A 17,283-nucleotide genomic window follows, 5' to 3' on the forward strand; every position below is an offset into this window, starting at 1 on the left:
CATCGTCATTGCAGTGTTCTGTCCATTAACTGGAAACACTAGCTGCAGAAAATCGGCCAGTAAACAATACTTCCAACTCAGCTTGGACCTATTTTAAGAAGAACACGAATCCTCATACTACGTGTGAAGTGTTTATGTTTGCAGCTATACAAAATTAAGTTGAAAAGGGCGAACGAATGCATGTCATGCGGTTATTTTTATCAATGTAATCTTGTTCATCGTCAGAGGAGTTACCAGCTATATTAAAAAAGCACGAAAAGCAACAACAAAAACCCAAACAAAACAAAGCAAAACATTAGCGGCAAAAAGGTGACTAAACTATACTTCGATAAAGGCTTCTATATGAATTACGGGGAATTGAAAAATGTTTGCTTGATTGTTTTTTCCGTCTTACGTTATAAAATTATATTTTTTCTTACGTAAATTCTTGTGTAAATTGCATGGGTATTTGACACACATCACTTTAACATTTTGTAGTGACACTGATAATTAAAATTCCAAAGTGGGAAAACAACAGCAACAAAAGAGGGGAATACAAATTGCTACTTGCAAGCTGGTAGTTGTAAATACCCCCTTATTAAGATACGTAAATTGGAGTGTTATGTTTCAGTTAAGTCACTTCAGCAGAACAATGTTATATCAAACGTTAGGTCCACAACGTCAATCCAATCCCAATGATTACTCGGAAAACCTTTCCTTTGAACCCGCTTCCACTCATCCTTTTCTATGGGCGGGCACCTGTTAGACCTTCAGCTATATTAAACTAATGGCCGTTGAGGTGTCCCCCTTGGGCGTCCGAAAGGTTTTAAAGGATTTTATGTCCGTATGTTTGATCCCCCGCCCACCAAGCCTGTTAATTCGTGTTTTGTTTTAAAACTCAAAACAATTTGACACAAAAATTTATTCAGATGTTCATTTTTGAAAGTCTCTGTCTGTCTGTCTTTCCGTCTCTGTCTACCTACTACTGATATGACGATACCTACTACCGATATGACCGTACCTACTACCGATATGACGGTACCTATTACCGATATGACCGTACCTACTATCGAAATGACCGTACCTACTACCGATATGACGATACCTACTACCGATATGACGGTACCTACTAGCGATAAGACCTTACTTGCTATCGATATGACGGTACCTACTACCAATATGACGGTACCTACTAGCGATATGATCGTACCAACTACCAACAGGACGGTACCTACTACCGATAAGATCTTACTTACTACCGATATGACGGTACCTACTACTGATATGACGATACCTACTACCGATATGACCGTGCCTTCTACCGATATGACGGTACCTACTAGCGATATGACCGTACCTACTACCAACATGACGGTACCTACTACCGATAAGACCATACTTACTACCGATATGACGGTACCTACTACCGATATGACGTTAACTACTACCATTATGACGGTACCTACTACCGATATGACCGTACCTACTACCGATATGATGTTACCTACTAGCATTATGACGTAACCTACTACGATTATGACGGAACTTACTACCGATATGACCGCACCTACTACCATTATTAATGCTTGCTATGCAAGGCATCTCCACTGACAACCGTCGTACATATAAATACAATTATCAAACACTTTCTATCCTGAGATGGAATAGCCTTTAATATCAGAAACCGTATTTTACGTGATAGTATTTTACGTGCCGCACACCTGCTTGCATCAAACTGATCTTGATGATGAAGCTGATTGGATGTCAAGACACTTGCAGGAACCATGTGGAATGAATACACCACCATTTGCAGATGAAATTTGTTATTGTGATACGTAAAGACTCGAAGACCTGGCACGGAAAGTATGTCCATTTCTTCATATATTTTTACAGTCGTGTTTACACTCAATACTAATCGTTTCCTAAATAAAGTAATACATTGTTTTGTTACAGATTAACTGTAACATAAATTAATCGTTAGTTATAGAGATCTGATTATTCTATAAAAGTTACGATGAGGCAAATCGTGTCTATCTATCTATCTTTCTATCTCTATCTCTCTATGTATGTATGTATGTGTGTGTGTGTATGTGTATGTGCATGTGTGTGTGTGTATGTATGCATGCATGTATGTATGTCTGTCTGTCTGTATGTATGTATGTATGCATGTATGTATCTGTGGGTGTGGATTTGCTTACGTTGATATTGTATAATCAATATTTGAAGAGATGGAGGCATAATGATTTTTATTTTAAACGATATACCACAAGAAATGTATAAGAGATGATTCTTAAACATACTTTATAAATCAAGATAGACTGTTTTGTCAAGAACGAAACACTTTTCCTAGATGAATTACTTTATTCACAAATATTATACGGCTAAAATCGTGCTATAGATCATACATGCTATGGAAGGATGTCAGTGTTAAGGAAGAGATAACAATGTCCGGGTATCGGTCTTTATTAGTTTATATTTACCCACTGAATGTATGTGCATTTGTACGACAGAGTTGTTGTTGTTGTTGTGGGGTTTAACGCCATTTTTCAGCACACGATAGGCTATATATGGCGGCCAGTATTAATGGTGGAGGAAGAACCCGGGAAAACCCCGGAAAGAACCACCGACCCACGAGAAGCTACTGGCAAGCTTTCTCACATACCCACATTGGCTGAATCTTAGACTCGAACCGACGCAGGCAGAGGTGAGATGGCAGTGATCCGTAACGAAGAGCGCTTTAGACCACTCGTCCACTCGGGGCCCCTGTACGACAGAGTAAATACCATTGGGGATGTTTGCTATGAAAAGGATTATTTATTTGCAGACATAACTAAACAAGATAGCTGTGAAAAATTGTAATATACAAAATTAACAACAAAGTAAACATTGAAATAGATATTAATAAAATGAGTGTAAATAGGAATCTGTTTTCCAGCGTAAATTTTTGTAGTTGGAAACATCTGGTGGAAATATTAACACAATTATCATAATGATTAGCAACACAACTAATATCTAGCCACATCGTTTTTTACAAAACAAATATTTCAAGATATCCAGGTGAAACAAAAACAACAAAAAGCACTCAAAACAAACGATTTCACACTGATGAATGAAAGGATGCAAGTTTTAGTTACTAAATAGCTTTTTAAGATGGAAAATTATATTCTTAGGAGAAGAATAAAATGTTACCTCGTGACCCTGCGTGATGAATTGAAGATATGTACACATAATTAGGCATTACAGTGTCATAAGGATTATGAATATTATCATAGTACTTACTTTGTTAATACACTATTTAGAACCAGTAATATTAGGTAACGATTTATCATCCAAATGAAAATAGTATATCCAGAATATGATCCAAAGGCACGCACAATGTCTGTCTGTATGTCTGTATGTATGTATGTATGTATGTATGTATGTATGTCTGTCTGTATGTATGTATGTATGTATGTATGCATGCATGCATGCATGCATGCATGCATGCATGCATGTATGTATGTATGTATGTATGTATGTATGTATGTATGTATGTATGTATGTATGTATATAATCTATGTGTCTGCATGTATCTATGTATTTGCGCTATATTCTAAGATTATGGTTCTGAAAGTGACATCGATACATCAGTCAACCCGTGTCTTCATATAACTTTTGAAGTCAGTAACGATAATTATCCACTATAATAATCTGTTGATTATTTGTCTTACATTAAGACCTTTTGTGCTCATTTAGTTAATCTCTTCTGATAATCTAAGTCTAAAAGGTCTAATAACTCCTTCTCACTATTGCAGTATCACGTAATTCGGATTCGGTAAATGTAAAAAAGGTGACCGAACAGAACTTTCTTTATATCATAAGTCCATCCCATTTGGAGTATTTCCAACGGAAAGTGAAAAAAACTAAGTGAAATTTCCTATATGCCCTACATTCAGAGTCACAACAATGTTGGTAGCAGTTATTAGCCATTTTTGAACAAACAGTTGACTTGTTTTAATAGGCTTGTTAGTATTGTCTTTGTTCTGCATATAACGTGTAGCTTGGAGAGAGAGCTTTTAGTGGAGGACACGCTAAGAGACTTGAGTGCGTCCACCAGAGCTGAACAGCAAATGTCCTTGTCAAAATAGTCAATATCTGAAATAATAATAATAATAATAATAATAATAATAAACTTAGATTTTTAATGCGGCTTGCTGTGAGATCTGTATCGAAAATTAAGTTGCGTTGAAAAGACTGATGTTTCCATAAAATATTAGTTACTGAGAAACAAAAACCACTCTCTTAATGAAGAAAAGGTCATATAGCTATCGTAAATTATACAAAGCAGTACAATATCTTAATATGATGGCATTGCTATTATAAGTTGTTACTGCTGCATATGACTCCATTTGCTGCATAATGACAATATTAATAATGATTGGAATTGCCATTCATCTTTGTCCATGAATGTATGAGAGGGAAATAGCTTTATTGCCTTCTTCGTCGCCTATAAGCGCTCCAAATGTCTCACGAAACAGTCGAACATCATGTTTCCTGTGCACATATTTAAATTTAAGCAGCGACTAGAATGAGGTTTTTCGGAAAACAACAAAAATTGCATTCGAAAGAAAACAAGAATTTTACATTGAATAAATAAATAATGATTTAAATCAAGAAGGACACAATCTAGCATGGACCATAAAAGCTCTCGTTATACTCACACCACAGTGTCAAATAAACGAAGCATACCTTGACGAATAGAACAGGAAAACGTAACATGCTGTAATTATGTACAACAATTAAAATTTTATATAATCTCAAAGTATGGTCATCCGTTAGGTTTAAAAGTACTTTTCAGCTATAAAACCAACGAAATATTGTGTTTTACATCTTGATTGTACCAAAATATAATACATTGTTTAACGAATTCTTTGAAAAAAACTGAGCTTAAAAACTTTTCTACCTGTTCCAAGCGCGTAAATTGCCATGACAGAAACATTGTTTGTTGAAGCCATTTGAAATGCATTCTGATAACATCGAAAAAGTTCTTCTTTGTGATTCGGACGTTGCTTGAAAGAGAGAAGATTCCTCTTCGGTATGACACAGCTGAATATACGGTTACGATACAAACTTGCAGCACCTGGAACAATGACATCTCCTGGCTAAAGTAGAAAGAAAATAATGTGCAATGATTTGTACATACATACATACATACATACATACATACATACATACATACATACATGCATCCATCCATCCATCAATACATCCATACATACATACATACATACATACATACATCCATCAATACATCCATACATACATACAGACAGACAGACAGACAGACAGACACACATCCATTCATGCTGTTTGATGAAATCTGGTTTGAGATACATACAGTTATAAATTTATCGGTCTATATTGGGATGGAGATGATTTCCTGGTGCATGTACTTTCAAATCAAAGAAAGTAATTTCACATTTTGAACGCTTTTGTTCTCTGTCAAGCAAGGGGTTGCAATGAAAATTTATATTGCAGGCTGTTTCTATATTATGAAGTTGTCTATGTTTGTTGACTTCTTAACCAGTACCATTAAAATTCACATTGTTGTTACTATTTTGAGATACAAAACTATGCTTAAAGAAAAAAGGTCTTAGATGTAAATCGACTGTGTAAAATTTTTTCAACATAATCTGGCTTGCTATTCAAGAATCTGAGAAAGAAATCCGTGGTTAAGACTACAATAAAAGCTTAGGTTCATAATATCTATTTAGCTGGTTGTTACAAATGTGATAGAGGGGCGGGAAATATAAATATGTGGGTGGGAAATATAAATCTAATATATCTTAATGTTATAAGAATAAAAAAAGAAAGCAACACTACATATGACAACTTTTAGGGACATTTGCAGTAACAGTTTGTTTTATCATATATTTCATATAACAATTTGTGTGCTAGGAATAAAAATAAAATTAAAACGTACAAGTAGTGTTCATTTTGTAATATAATGAATAATATAAACAAAAAAAAAATAATAAATATAATAGAATAGAACAAAGGACTTCTACAAGAAACGGAAGGAAAATATGAGCGCTATAAAAAAGGTGTAACAAACGAACTTAGAAATGGAAAGGAAAGAAAAGAAAAGACAACCTCTTGTAGTTTTTAAAGAATAAAGATAACTACAGGCCGGTAAATGTACATGGATTTGCATTCAAGTGGTAGAAATAAAGAAAAAATCATAACTGATAGTAGAAGTAGACAAATAAATGGGATTTATGGCAACGCGGGACCAGGAACTAGCCGCCAACAATGTTACCTCAAATAAATTAAAATCAAAGCGTCTTTACCTTGCACGATCAGCATGAACGTGGATAACATATAAGTGCAACATTATGGGTCAGTGTAAGTTATAAGTAAACTAGTAAAAAATATCACTAGCTATTTAATGATATTCATCTCAGAAGTCTTAGGTGAAAACAATAGATACATTTGAATTACTTGCAGCTGATGGATATTGAATGAAGCACTACGATGTTTCAGGTATCTCTAGGAGAGAAATAATTCTATTTTTAGCTTCAGCTGTTGACACTATTTTTGCTGTTAGATTGATTATACATGTGTATCCTCTTTGATAAAGTAATGCCAAATAATGACCCCACTTTGGCAAATAATGACCCCACTTTAATAATTAATTTTGTTAATCACTGTTTATTTCAAAGTCTAACCCGAATTTGTTTGAAGAGAAGGTAATTAGAAACAAAGTTCCTTGTGGGTGGTGTGTTTAAAATTGGTGGTTTGCTCTGGGTTTTATTAATTTTACGTTTTTCAAAGGGAGATCATTTTTATAACAAAAAAACCCAACAACAACAAACCACATATATGTTAATAAAAGATCTGTTTCATTACATAACAGAGTTGTTTGGATGAACTTCAATGTGTTAAAATGTTTTATATTCAATTAGGTTAAAAGCATAAACCAAACAATAACTACCATAAGCTTGCATTATGGAAAGCTAGATGGAAAATATGGAAAATGCATAACAACATATATTGTACACAGAATACCTCGATTTCCCTGTCCTCGTTTTGAGACACTAATTCTCTATGAAAATCTTTTCCCGCTTGCTTGAATATCGACTCTGCCTCTCGGCCACGCGGTTTCAAGTCCCTATTCACAGAACATATAGCACTTTCTTCCATGAATAGATTAATTGTTCCTTCAAATACTTTCATTTGAATTGATTTACCGATTTTATAGGTTTTGATTCCAAGTACTTTTTCGATTTCTTCATCGATACAATTTGCTTGAGTGTCAAGTCCTTTATCAAACGCACGGCTGCATTCATTGCAAATGGAGATAAGCATATCTATGCTGATGTCTACGAAGTTGACTTCCATTTTAGTCACGTTCTTGGATTTGCAATATTCATTCAACTCAATCAAGGCAATTGAATACACAAGGCAGGATAGTTTTTTAGGAATTCCCGAGTAACCTGTAATAAAAAATAGGAAATACATTTAACGACAGTAGCCTTTTCTAGCCAAATATAAATATTTACAAATATAAAGATAAACAGGCAAAGATAACTTTCAACTCAGAGTGAACGTGAATCCATTAAAAATCAGATATCTTAAGTATTTGCCTTCAGTCATATAATCTTGGGATCATACACATCATACATTTAGCGTCAGGTTTTGAGGGAGGTCCTTTCTTGTCCTGAGTAAAAATTTTCGAGGATCTCGTGATTGTAACAAAGCTAGAAAATTGAAAGTCCTCACAGAACAATGATCCGTTATGGAAAAAATGAGACAATTTTCCTAAAATGCATATATTATCGCCAAAAAGTTAAATGTTCTTTTTGTGTGCGCAAAACTGTTGATCTATGCCAACGGTTCATGATAGTATTTTTTTCCACAAAATGAACGTGCAATACATGATTGCAATGGCTATTAAAATAGTATAATGCGTCTTGCCATTCAAAGAAACACTTCCTTCAGTCTTAGTCTTGTGATAGATCTTTATACTAATTAGTAAATTAAATCCTGGTCTTTAGATTTGTAAAATATCTTGGAAAATATATGGATGTTATCTACGACGTTTTTGTAGATATAAAGCAAATAGTTAACGATTGAAGCGGAAACATTGTGATGCAAGGAGTGATAATAGATATTGTTCCAGATCACGAGTGAAAATATTTCCATATATTTACTAAGACTGCCTCGTCTGTTTTCTTTTCATGATATATTTTTAAGGCAAAAGTCTTGAATGATTTGCAAGGGTCCTCCCACATTTTGTGACAACGAGATTAACGGCTTCATTATTATATTGGCAAAACGAAGTTCTGACATTTCACAAGAATTAAGGATAGTAACGTTTTGCATAATTAAGTCCTGCGTATCGAACGTCAAGTTGTGCATTTAGTCATACTAATGGCTGGTTTGATACGAAACAGGATAGATGCTTAACATATGTCTTGTTTGGATTGATACACTAAATATTATTGCGTTAGGGGTACTGTGCAATCAGCACAAGAGAGGTTGTATTCTGCAGACTTCAGAGCATAATATCATCCCCCAAAAAGATTTTAATAATTGGGAATTTACTATAAGAATTTGGATTGGTGGGTTTGTCTATTTCTGCACTCAAAACCTGATCTATTTAACCTTGGTACCCTTGCAAACTAATTAGATTTACAATTAAATTTATTTGTCAATTAACATCCATATTGACGTTTTTAAAAACGATTGTAATGTGATGAAATTTAAAATTACTAATTAAACAATTTTAATGCTATATTTAATCAAGAAATTTTTCTCTAAATATTACATTGTTTGCCATAGAGTGTAGCAGGAATTGAAAAGTAACACATAGTTTATGTGGTACTGTACGGGTGACAGAATGTAACAGGTACTGTGCGCGTGACATAGAGTGTAACAAGTACTGTGCTCGTGACATATAGTATAACAAGTACCGTACGGCTGACATTGATAATAGTCTAGGTTTGTGGATATCAAATAGAAGCAGGCTTTGACAGTATGGTCACTAGTAATTTGGACGATTCACGTTGAAATGTTTGTTATATATAAGTCTATCACAGAAACTCAAGTTTTGTTGGATGGAGTTTATTTTGATGTTGATTTTGTTATAGCAGCTCCTCATTATTGACATTATGTTTATCTTGATCTAGGAGACACTAGAGGGAAAGGAGAGGAAAAGAGAAGAAAATGAAGAAAAAAAACCCTGAAAATACGACAACCCATAGAATTTATAAGTTTGAAAAACATGTATAACACCATATATTTGCATTAAAATGGTAAAACAAATTCTAAAGTAATATCAACACGGTGATGACAAGAGTGGTATCTTCACTGTGGTGATGTAGATTACAAATCGCTGATAAATTTCAATATCTAATAATGTAATATTAATAGTAATAGGGGGCACTTTACGGATAACAGGAATTACATGGACAAGTCTCCTTGGGGACGTTTACAGACGAGATTTATACGGACAAAAGGTTGGGCCTGTATACGGACAAGGGAAAGTTGTACATATATTGGGTTTGTATAGGGGCGATAGGAATTTAACAGGGTGACATCATGGACACTGGCAACAATGTTGTAAGTGCCTGACCTCATCCTGGCGAAACTGGGACAGCGGAAAAAAGCTATAACGCTTGGCGGGGCGGGACATATAACTTTATATAACGCCTGGCGGGGCGGGACATATAACTTTATAGACGTAGACAAAGAAACTAATATACAAGCACGAAAAACATCGACTAAAAATGTTCAGGCAAGAGAGTAAATCTTTTCCAGGCCATGAAAAGGGCCTTTGGTTTTTATATTAACACCATTTAGTTAACATAGAGGGCATCACACGGATCTTCTTCTCTTTCTCAAACTTTGTCTGACCTCTTCAGACATCTTTGTCTATCCACAAAGATCCTTCTTTTCCAAAGAGCTGTCTCTGTGATCTTGGTGATAGCCCATGATGATTTGATATACATGAGATAGTCCAGGTTCAACATCATCGACGATACGAGGGTACACGATTATACGTTTGTCCACATCTTGTGACCAGAACAGATGAAATAAATGAAGTGAACTGCTGTTATTTATAGTAGAAAAACGGACAAAAATGGATTGAGTTCTTTCTCGAAAAGAGGCAGTATTCATTTGCCAAAATCAATTAAAACTCAAAATCCCATTTTTGCCCCATGATGGTTGTGTGTGAGATTGTAAGTGTAGGTCCTAATAATTATAAAAATCAAAACCAAGAGACACTTACGTTTTCTTTCTGGTATATTCTGGTTCTAATCTACAATCCAAAATGTTACAACACATCACTTTTAAAAGTTCATTAGCTTCTTTATTGTCTTTTCACTCTCTCTGTGTTTTGAATTTCTTCACTTTCACTGGTGTTTCTGCTTCTTCTTCCTCACTTTCTTCTCGTCTTCTTTCTTCCTTTCTTGACGTGTCGGGGTTCTTCCTTTTGGAGGGTACATCTTCTTCCAGTTCTGAACCCCTCTCTGCCTACTGCTCATGTTGCTTCTTAGGGCAGTCTGAAGACAAATGTCCTTTTTCTTGACAATGATAACAGGTATCTTGACTTTGCCTCTTTTGACGCTTGTCTTGGGTTGACGTTGTTCACATTTGGAAGACCAATACTAACAGATATAACAAGTATATTGTTGTAATCTCGAAAAGACGAGGAGTAGTCCGTCGGCTTCTCTGAAGAAAACCTCCTTATGACACCTCGCAAATCTCTGTTCAGAAGCTCGATCTGTTTTGGCTGTTCCATCTTTCTCGTAGGATTGAGTGACATGAATACTTTGATAGAGGAGACCATTCATATAAAACGATCGCATTATTTCGTGGAGAAAGGAGAAGAAAGTAAGAGGCAGAAATGTGACCTGCCACAGTAGTTGAAATTTTGGCTCAGATCCATGCTAGCGATTTTGAAGATTACACAAGTGGACAAGAATCCAGAACCAGAGAGTTTACATCAAACCAAATTTCATCCTCAGTAACACCTGGAATGTACTACAACATTCGAGAGACAAATAAAAGTTCCTCTTAAAAATGTAGAATCACGGCCTACACGTACACGTGAGGTTTAAAGATTTCTAGTCCGACGTAAGCTGGAAAAAGGAGAAGAGTTCATCAGCGGTGTGTGGGATTCTTTATTAACCGCACTGAAACGACAATCTGAAGCTAAAGAAGACGATCACTTTACGCGATTCATTTCTCACGACAGTTTGAAGTACCTTCTTGGGACCGAGTTTAGCAGGCCATCATAATTGACACTTTCAAAAGTCATCGACAAGACTCAAAACATACAGCAGTCCAACGACAAAAAGGTGCAATTGGAAGACGACCTTCGCAGTACCAAATAAGAGTCTCATCCGAATTAAGAACCCTCAAGACCAGATGTGTTTAGCCAGGCCATCTTGGTGGGACGAACGTATACCGACAAGAACGACACGGCAGAATGGAAAAGAGTTTGGCAAACTATTCATAAATTGAACCTATCAAAACAACGAAGTGAAACAGAACTCCTGTTACAGCATGCCGGCCTATCCAAAGACATGCCCTGCGGCATTCCTGAAATGCAAACGTTCCAAGACGTCTTGGTTCTCGACTAAATATTGAAAGACACACTCCAGGCAAACCTTTCAATGACGGAAAATACATTCACGTCTATTATCACGATTAACATTTCTAAGCCATTTCCAGTATCACCTCATTCCTGGGATACAATTATTATTGTGAGAAATGTGAATATGGCAATAACACGCGAGAACAAAAAAATCATTGTGGATCGAAATTCTCAGGATGTTCGGCCTCTAAACCCTGTGTTGACGAAGGACAAAAAAACCCCAACAAAAAACGGATGTATTGCCCTACTTGTCAGAGAACTTTTGTCAGCCTTACCTGTTACGAATAACATCTGAAGACGTAAGGTTCACAGAAAAAAGTGCTCGTCAACTCCTGAGATCGTACCCTACTTGTGTTCAAGTGATACGTACCAACTGTGCCAAAGTTCACGTATGTCCAGAAAAGAAACGATGTCACATTTGTCAGCAAATCGTGGACTTGGAATATGTGCACGTAAAACCTGATTGATGCGTTATCATGGATGTTTTACTGGTTTTCATTGTCTATGTCATCGTCCACGTAAAACCATGCGGCTACCACACTACGGATGTCATCCATGCCTGAGCATAATACGACGGGTTTCATCGTACCCTTATCAAACTATGCATGTGAATAAAGAATATTTGTTGCCTGTGCGCATGTTTGAATACTGCGACTTTGAAATTCGATTCCGAAACCGTTGGATATCAATGGTTTTGTGTTCCTGAACACCAAAAGATGTTCCCTAAAAAAGTGCACACTACCAACGGCGTTCTCCTGTCTAAAATGAAAATGAAAAAGAAAATGAAAAAGAAAAGGAAAAAAGAAAAGGAATGCCTAGTCATTTGACCCGATATCCGAAAAAACGCTTAGCCAAGAATCGACGTCTACCCCATAAACGACACTCTTATCAAAAGAAAAAGAGAAGCAAGCAAAGTGGAGGAATGCTTGGCGCTGGATTGGTAGAACATATGCTCAAACAGTTTGGTTTTTCAAAACCAATCCAAAATGACACCTCCAAAAATAAGATATAAGGTCATATACCAAGCCATCGACGTTAGTGTATTTTTGTGTGTGCCCCTGAACAAACAAACAAAGATGTTACCCCCCCCCCCCCAATATATCCCTATCCTAGCCCCAAAGGAAAGGAAATGAAAGACTCGTTTAGCCAAACATTGGGACGTGTTGTAGTTGTTGTCCAAAGCCTCTCCACCCATGCGAAAACAAATCATTCAAACCACTTCCAAAGACATTGTTGCTACCGTGTGCGAATGTTGCCAAAACGTTTTGAAAGGCAGGATATCGTCTCATCATCAGAAAGAATGCTTAGACAAGCATCAACGCATTCTCCGCCGAATGGCCCAAAAGAAAATACCCATGCGTCAAAAGAAAAAGATCTTGGTACAACGAAAAGGATTTGTGTACCTGTTGATTGCACCCATACTAAAAGCCACACTGGTACCCCTGATAAACAAGACTGGTGGTAATTGCTGCTTCACAATGGATAGGTCAGAGATAAAAAAAAGTATCAAGATGGTAAAAGGGACATCTGGTGTGAACAGATCTCAGATGTGACCTTTAGGATCTGATGGAAGGATGAAAAATGTTCTGGACGCTACCGAAGCCACGACAAGGACAAGGCAGAACGAAACGACGAAAACACCCCATCAGAGGCCTTCACACACCCAGAGCTAGAAAGACCAAGAAAAGAAGAACAGTCCGAGACTTAGACGCTTTTGATTATTAAAACAACGTGAGAGAAAAAAATGATGCACAAAGATTCTTGCGTGTGTTTCAAGTAGGAACTGGGTTTGATTGCCATGCCACCGACCATCTTATCCATGCACGAATCCCAGTAGGTAGAATTGTATCCCGTCTCCTCTCTGGCGGATTCTGCTTCCACTGAGTTTGAAATCAAATGATAGCCCGAAGATTACTTCGATCTGAAATGCTATTACTTGTACCTGAAAGTCAAAGTGATAGATACGGACACTACCAAACTAGACGTCGATGAGATAGTAGACCCCGTCAACAACTTCATGCATTCCATGTTCACCGAAGTGGATTTGTACTTAAATAACAAACGGATCAGCAGTAGCATTTATACCTACCCTTACCGAGCGTACCTGGAACATCTTTTGATGTACGGAAAAGAAGCCAAAAACCCCAATCTGGATACCTGTGTGGTATTGAAATGTGACATAACGGGCAAGTTCGATGAGGTGGCGGATACAAAATGCAACAGTAATGGACTCGACAAACATCAACAGAAAATTGCACAAAGTCGTTGTATATAAGTGAGAGATTGTTTGCATTTAGACATGTGGATGCAAGAGAAGTATTTTGTGAAATTCTTGTTTGTCCGTCTAAGATTGAATCTCAGCGGTACCACTTTCCATTAGATATCTAATGATTCCGATTACAAGACAGTCATCCAAGAAGCCAGACTCTACGTACGACGATTGGAATTGTTGCCTAAAGTGGGAAACGACATCAGTCACGCTTTGAGTAGAACGACCGCCGATACGACGAGCAGAAGAGAAAACCTTCACCATTGCCACAGGACTCCAATTCATGATCGAAGATCATCTATTCCAAGGACAGTTGGTATCGTCAGCAATGTAGCCTTTAACTCTGTCCCCCCCCCAAAAAAAAAAACAAAACAAAAAAACAAAACAAATTCCTTTGAGTTTGAGCATTACAACGTGTCCAAGATCGAAGTCAGTCGCGATGGCAAGTCTTTGTGTGCCAAACCCTTCGAACCTGACGTTTCTGACAATAATAAGAATTACTTAAGGTTATACTTGCCCCTGTATGAAGCCAACGGACTATTAGGAACCAACAATAGTCACGGCATTTTGTACGGCGATTTTGCAGAAGGTTACGCTTTGTGGGCTTTTGATTTCACTCTAGACCAATCCAGTGACGAATGACATTTCCACCATAGATAATCCGGCTAAGTTTGTGAAGGATTTCAGATTCAAGTTACTCTGCCCAGCACGGTGAATTTCATCTTGTATGCCACATTTGACAATACGATATAAATCAACAGTTCGGGATAGGTCATTCTAGACAAATAGAAGCTATGGAAGACTCTTATCCCTCTTTGAATGGTAGGTAATCTCTGGAAATGGAATCGGAGGATATCGTAAAAGCAGAGCCCAAAGACAAAGAGGAAGAGGGGCCAGAACAAGAAAAAACATTTAGTGTCCTGTTTTGCCAAACACCTAGCAGGAACCATTGCAGTGTTGACCATGAAAGATTGTTATGGATGTAAAAACGATCATCCCAGTAAAATACAACATGATAAATGTCAGATGATGCGTCAAGAAGAAAAATTGGAAATTGGATGAGTATTTGGAGGACGCTTGGGGTCTCATCTCGGAAGAAGCAATGTTGCATCAATGATATAAAGACTAGCGTGATCATTCCTCCCATCCATTGACTGCTCTAGAGATCCATCGCATAGGATCTATCTTGGCCCAGAGTACGGAGACGAAGCGAACAGATGATTACTTGACAGAGATTTTCAAGCAAAAAGGTCAGGATTGAATTGAAGACATAAGATTACTTGTGAAACCAGAAACAAGACAAAACAAAAATGGATTCCTGGGAACTTTATTATCTTTTGAACAACAGTTCGTAAACATTATCTTTGAATCCTGTGGTGTGCACTAAAGATGAACTGCCTCAGAGCAAACCTAAAGACCATCAAACTTATGTCATCAACATAGACGACATTCATCTCTCAGGACCACATTGGGTAGCTGTCTACTTTCCACATGATGCATGTGTGGAGTATTTTGTTTCGTATGGAATACCGCCTTAGAAAGACGTCATAATCGACTTTGATAGAAGAAATGCACACTCGACGCGAATCAATAATGTCAAATGACAAGGCAGAGATTTCATGGCGTGTGGATAATATTGTGTGTATTGTATTCATAAATGCAGTCTTTATATTCCTTAGAACATTTAGTGACCTATTTTGATGGGCCCTCTTCTAGAAACGATAAAAATGTCCATTCATGGTTTTGCGACCATTATGGATGTCTCTTGTCTTTGCTAGGAAACGTAGTGTACATCAAAACCCAATTACCTCCATCAGTGGAAGTCTAACTTGACTTTACAATGTTGTCAACCTTGCAAAAAATAGATTGTTTGAAAAAATTATTAAAACACCGTAGGTATGTTTTCGATCGCGTCCGCAGTTTAGTACTATTAATTGGGGCGATCTCCAGTCTGATTTTCTATTCTTAAATCATCCCTATATAAAGAAGTATTCAAGACTAGTCAAGCTGAACAAAGCCACCTGAATTTACATAGTGTCAGACAAAAATTGATATCTAGTCCTCATTAGACAGAGAATGGCAGGATGTTGAAAGTAGCCCAAGACCTGATAAAGGAGGTGTTTAAAGAAAAAATCAAGAAGGAGCAAGAATAATGGACTGAGAAGTATAGACTTCAGAAGCAGCAGAGAGAACAGTGGCAACAACATCAGGAGCCATTTAGAGGCTTTGTGGACTGCCGTGTGGACACGAAAGAGTCCTGCTTCTCTTTTCGAAGAAGCAGGCCCCATCATGTCGGAAGGCATGCAGCCAAACGGGGACGAAATCTTAGGCAATAAGATATTGTCATAACTCCCCAACAAAACAGCCCGTGTCATGGCCACCCATAAATATTCTATAAAATGTATACTAGTCGAATTGTCAATCTATCTTTGTGTTAAAAAATAGAACGGTGTCTATACACACTTAATTTCCCTGACTTGTAAAATAGTCTGGTTTTTTTTTGTATGTATGCCTGTCAATAAAGTGTGTTTATACAGCAAGTGAACGTGAGTGTCTCTTTTAGGTCTGCGTGTTCATGTTATTGATGGTGGTATGGGTATTGTTAATCTTTGTGTCAGGTGGATGTTTCCTTCACGTCACTCGTCAACATGAGTAGACTAACAAAACTGCTTGAACTCTATATGCACCTGGAATATGCCAGACGAGCTAGCCATGGAGGCAATCCAAGAAAGTGCCAGAATAGAAGAAGAAAAAAAAAGATGGGGGGGGGGGAATTAAGAAAGAAGAGAAGAAGGAAAGGATCTTGCCTCACCTCATACTTAGGTCTCTCTGTGAAGTGAAGCCTGAGGTGATGACACTGACACTACCACCGCCACCTCCTCAACAACAACGTCAGCCACAACCAGTACCAGTACCAAGAGCCGCTGTACCCAGACATAAAACTCAGAGGAAGAGTTAGAAAGATAGCGTCCTCGGAAGATAACATCATCCCCGACTGCAACATAGAAGACAAAGGGAAGTCTTCACTATCTCTGAGAGGGAAAACTCGGATGATGAGGCCACTCAACTCCCCATTGCTCTGCTAACAAGACAAGTCAACCGGGAGCAGGACTGGAGCCGCCGTTGCTTGTGGTGCCCGGCCTTGGAGGTGCCAGCATTAAGCAGGTGTATATGGAGCTCAGAGAACACAGCCCTTCTCAGGGATAACCAGAGCATATAAAATAGAGACTGATCAAGCTGCTAATTTATGTGAATATGGAGTAGTGTGACTGTAAACAATGCCTCATTTACTGTGTTTATATTGTGTGTATTTGTGCGTGCGCGTATGTTTGTATGTGTGTATGACTTTCCGCAAAGAAAGCCTTTGTCTGTAGTCATGAGTGTTTGATTA

At 37.3% G+C, this 17,283-nt stretch overlaps 1 protein-coding gene across 1 annotated transcript in view; it reads right to left on the bottom strand.

Annotated features, from left to right (window-relative positions):
* Positions 1-2,334: 2,334 nt before the first annotated feature.
* Positions 2,335-17,283, bottom strand: part of LOC149791734 (protein mono-ADP-ribosyltransferase PARP14-like) — a 29,123-nt gene continuing 14,174 nt past the window's right edge. Inside the window, exons 5-7 of the mRNA XM_089969247.1 lie at positions 7,027-7,454; positions 4,922-5,120; positions 2,335-4,113 (exon numbers count right to left, since the gene is read on the bottom strand). Of these exons, the coding sequence (XP_089825373.1) occupies positions 3,941-4,113; positions 4,922-5,120; positions 7,027-7,454 (800 nt within the window). The 3' untranslated portion in view covers positions 2,335-3,940. The remainder of the gene's footprint in view (positions 4,114-4,921; positions 5,121-7,026; positions 7,455-17,283) is intronic.

The sequence above is a fragment of the Sinohyriopsis cumingii genome, chromosome 9 (assembly GCF_028554795.1).
Source record: "Sinohyriopsis cumingii isolate HCF-2022 chromosome 9, ASM2855479v2, whole genome shotgun sequence".
In the NCBI taxonomy this organism is placed as follows: domain Eukaryota; kingdom Metazoa; phylum Mollusca; class Bivalvia; order Unionida; family Unionidae; genus Sinohyriopsis; species Sinohyriopsis cumingii.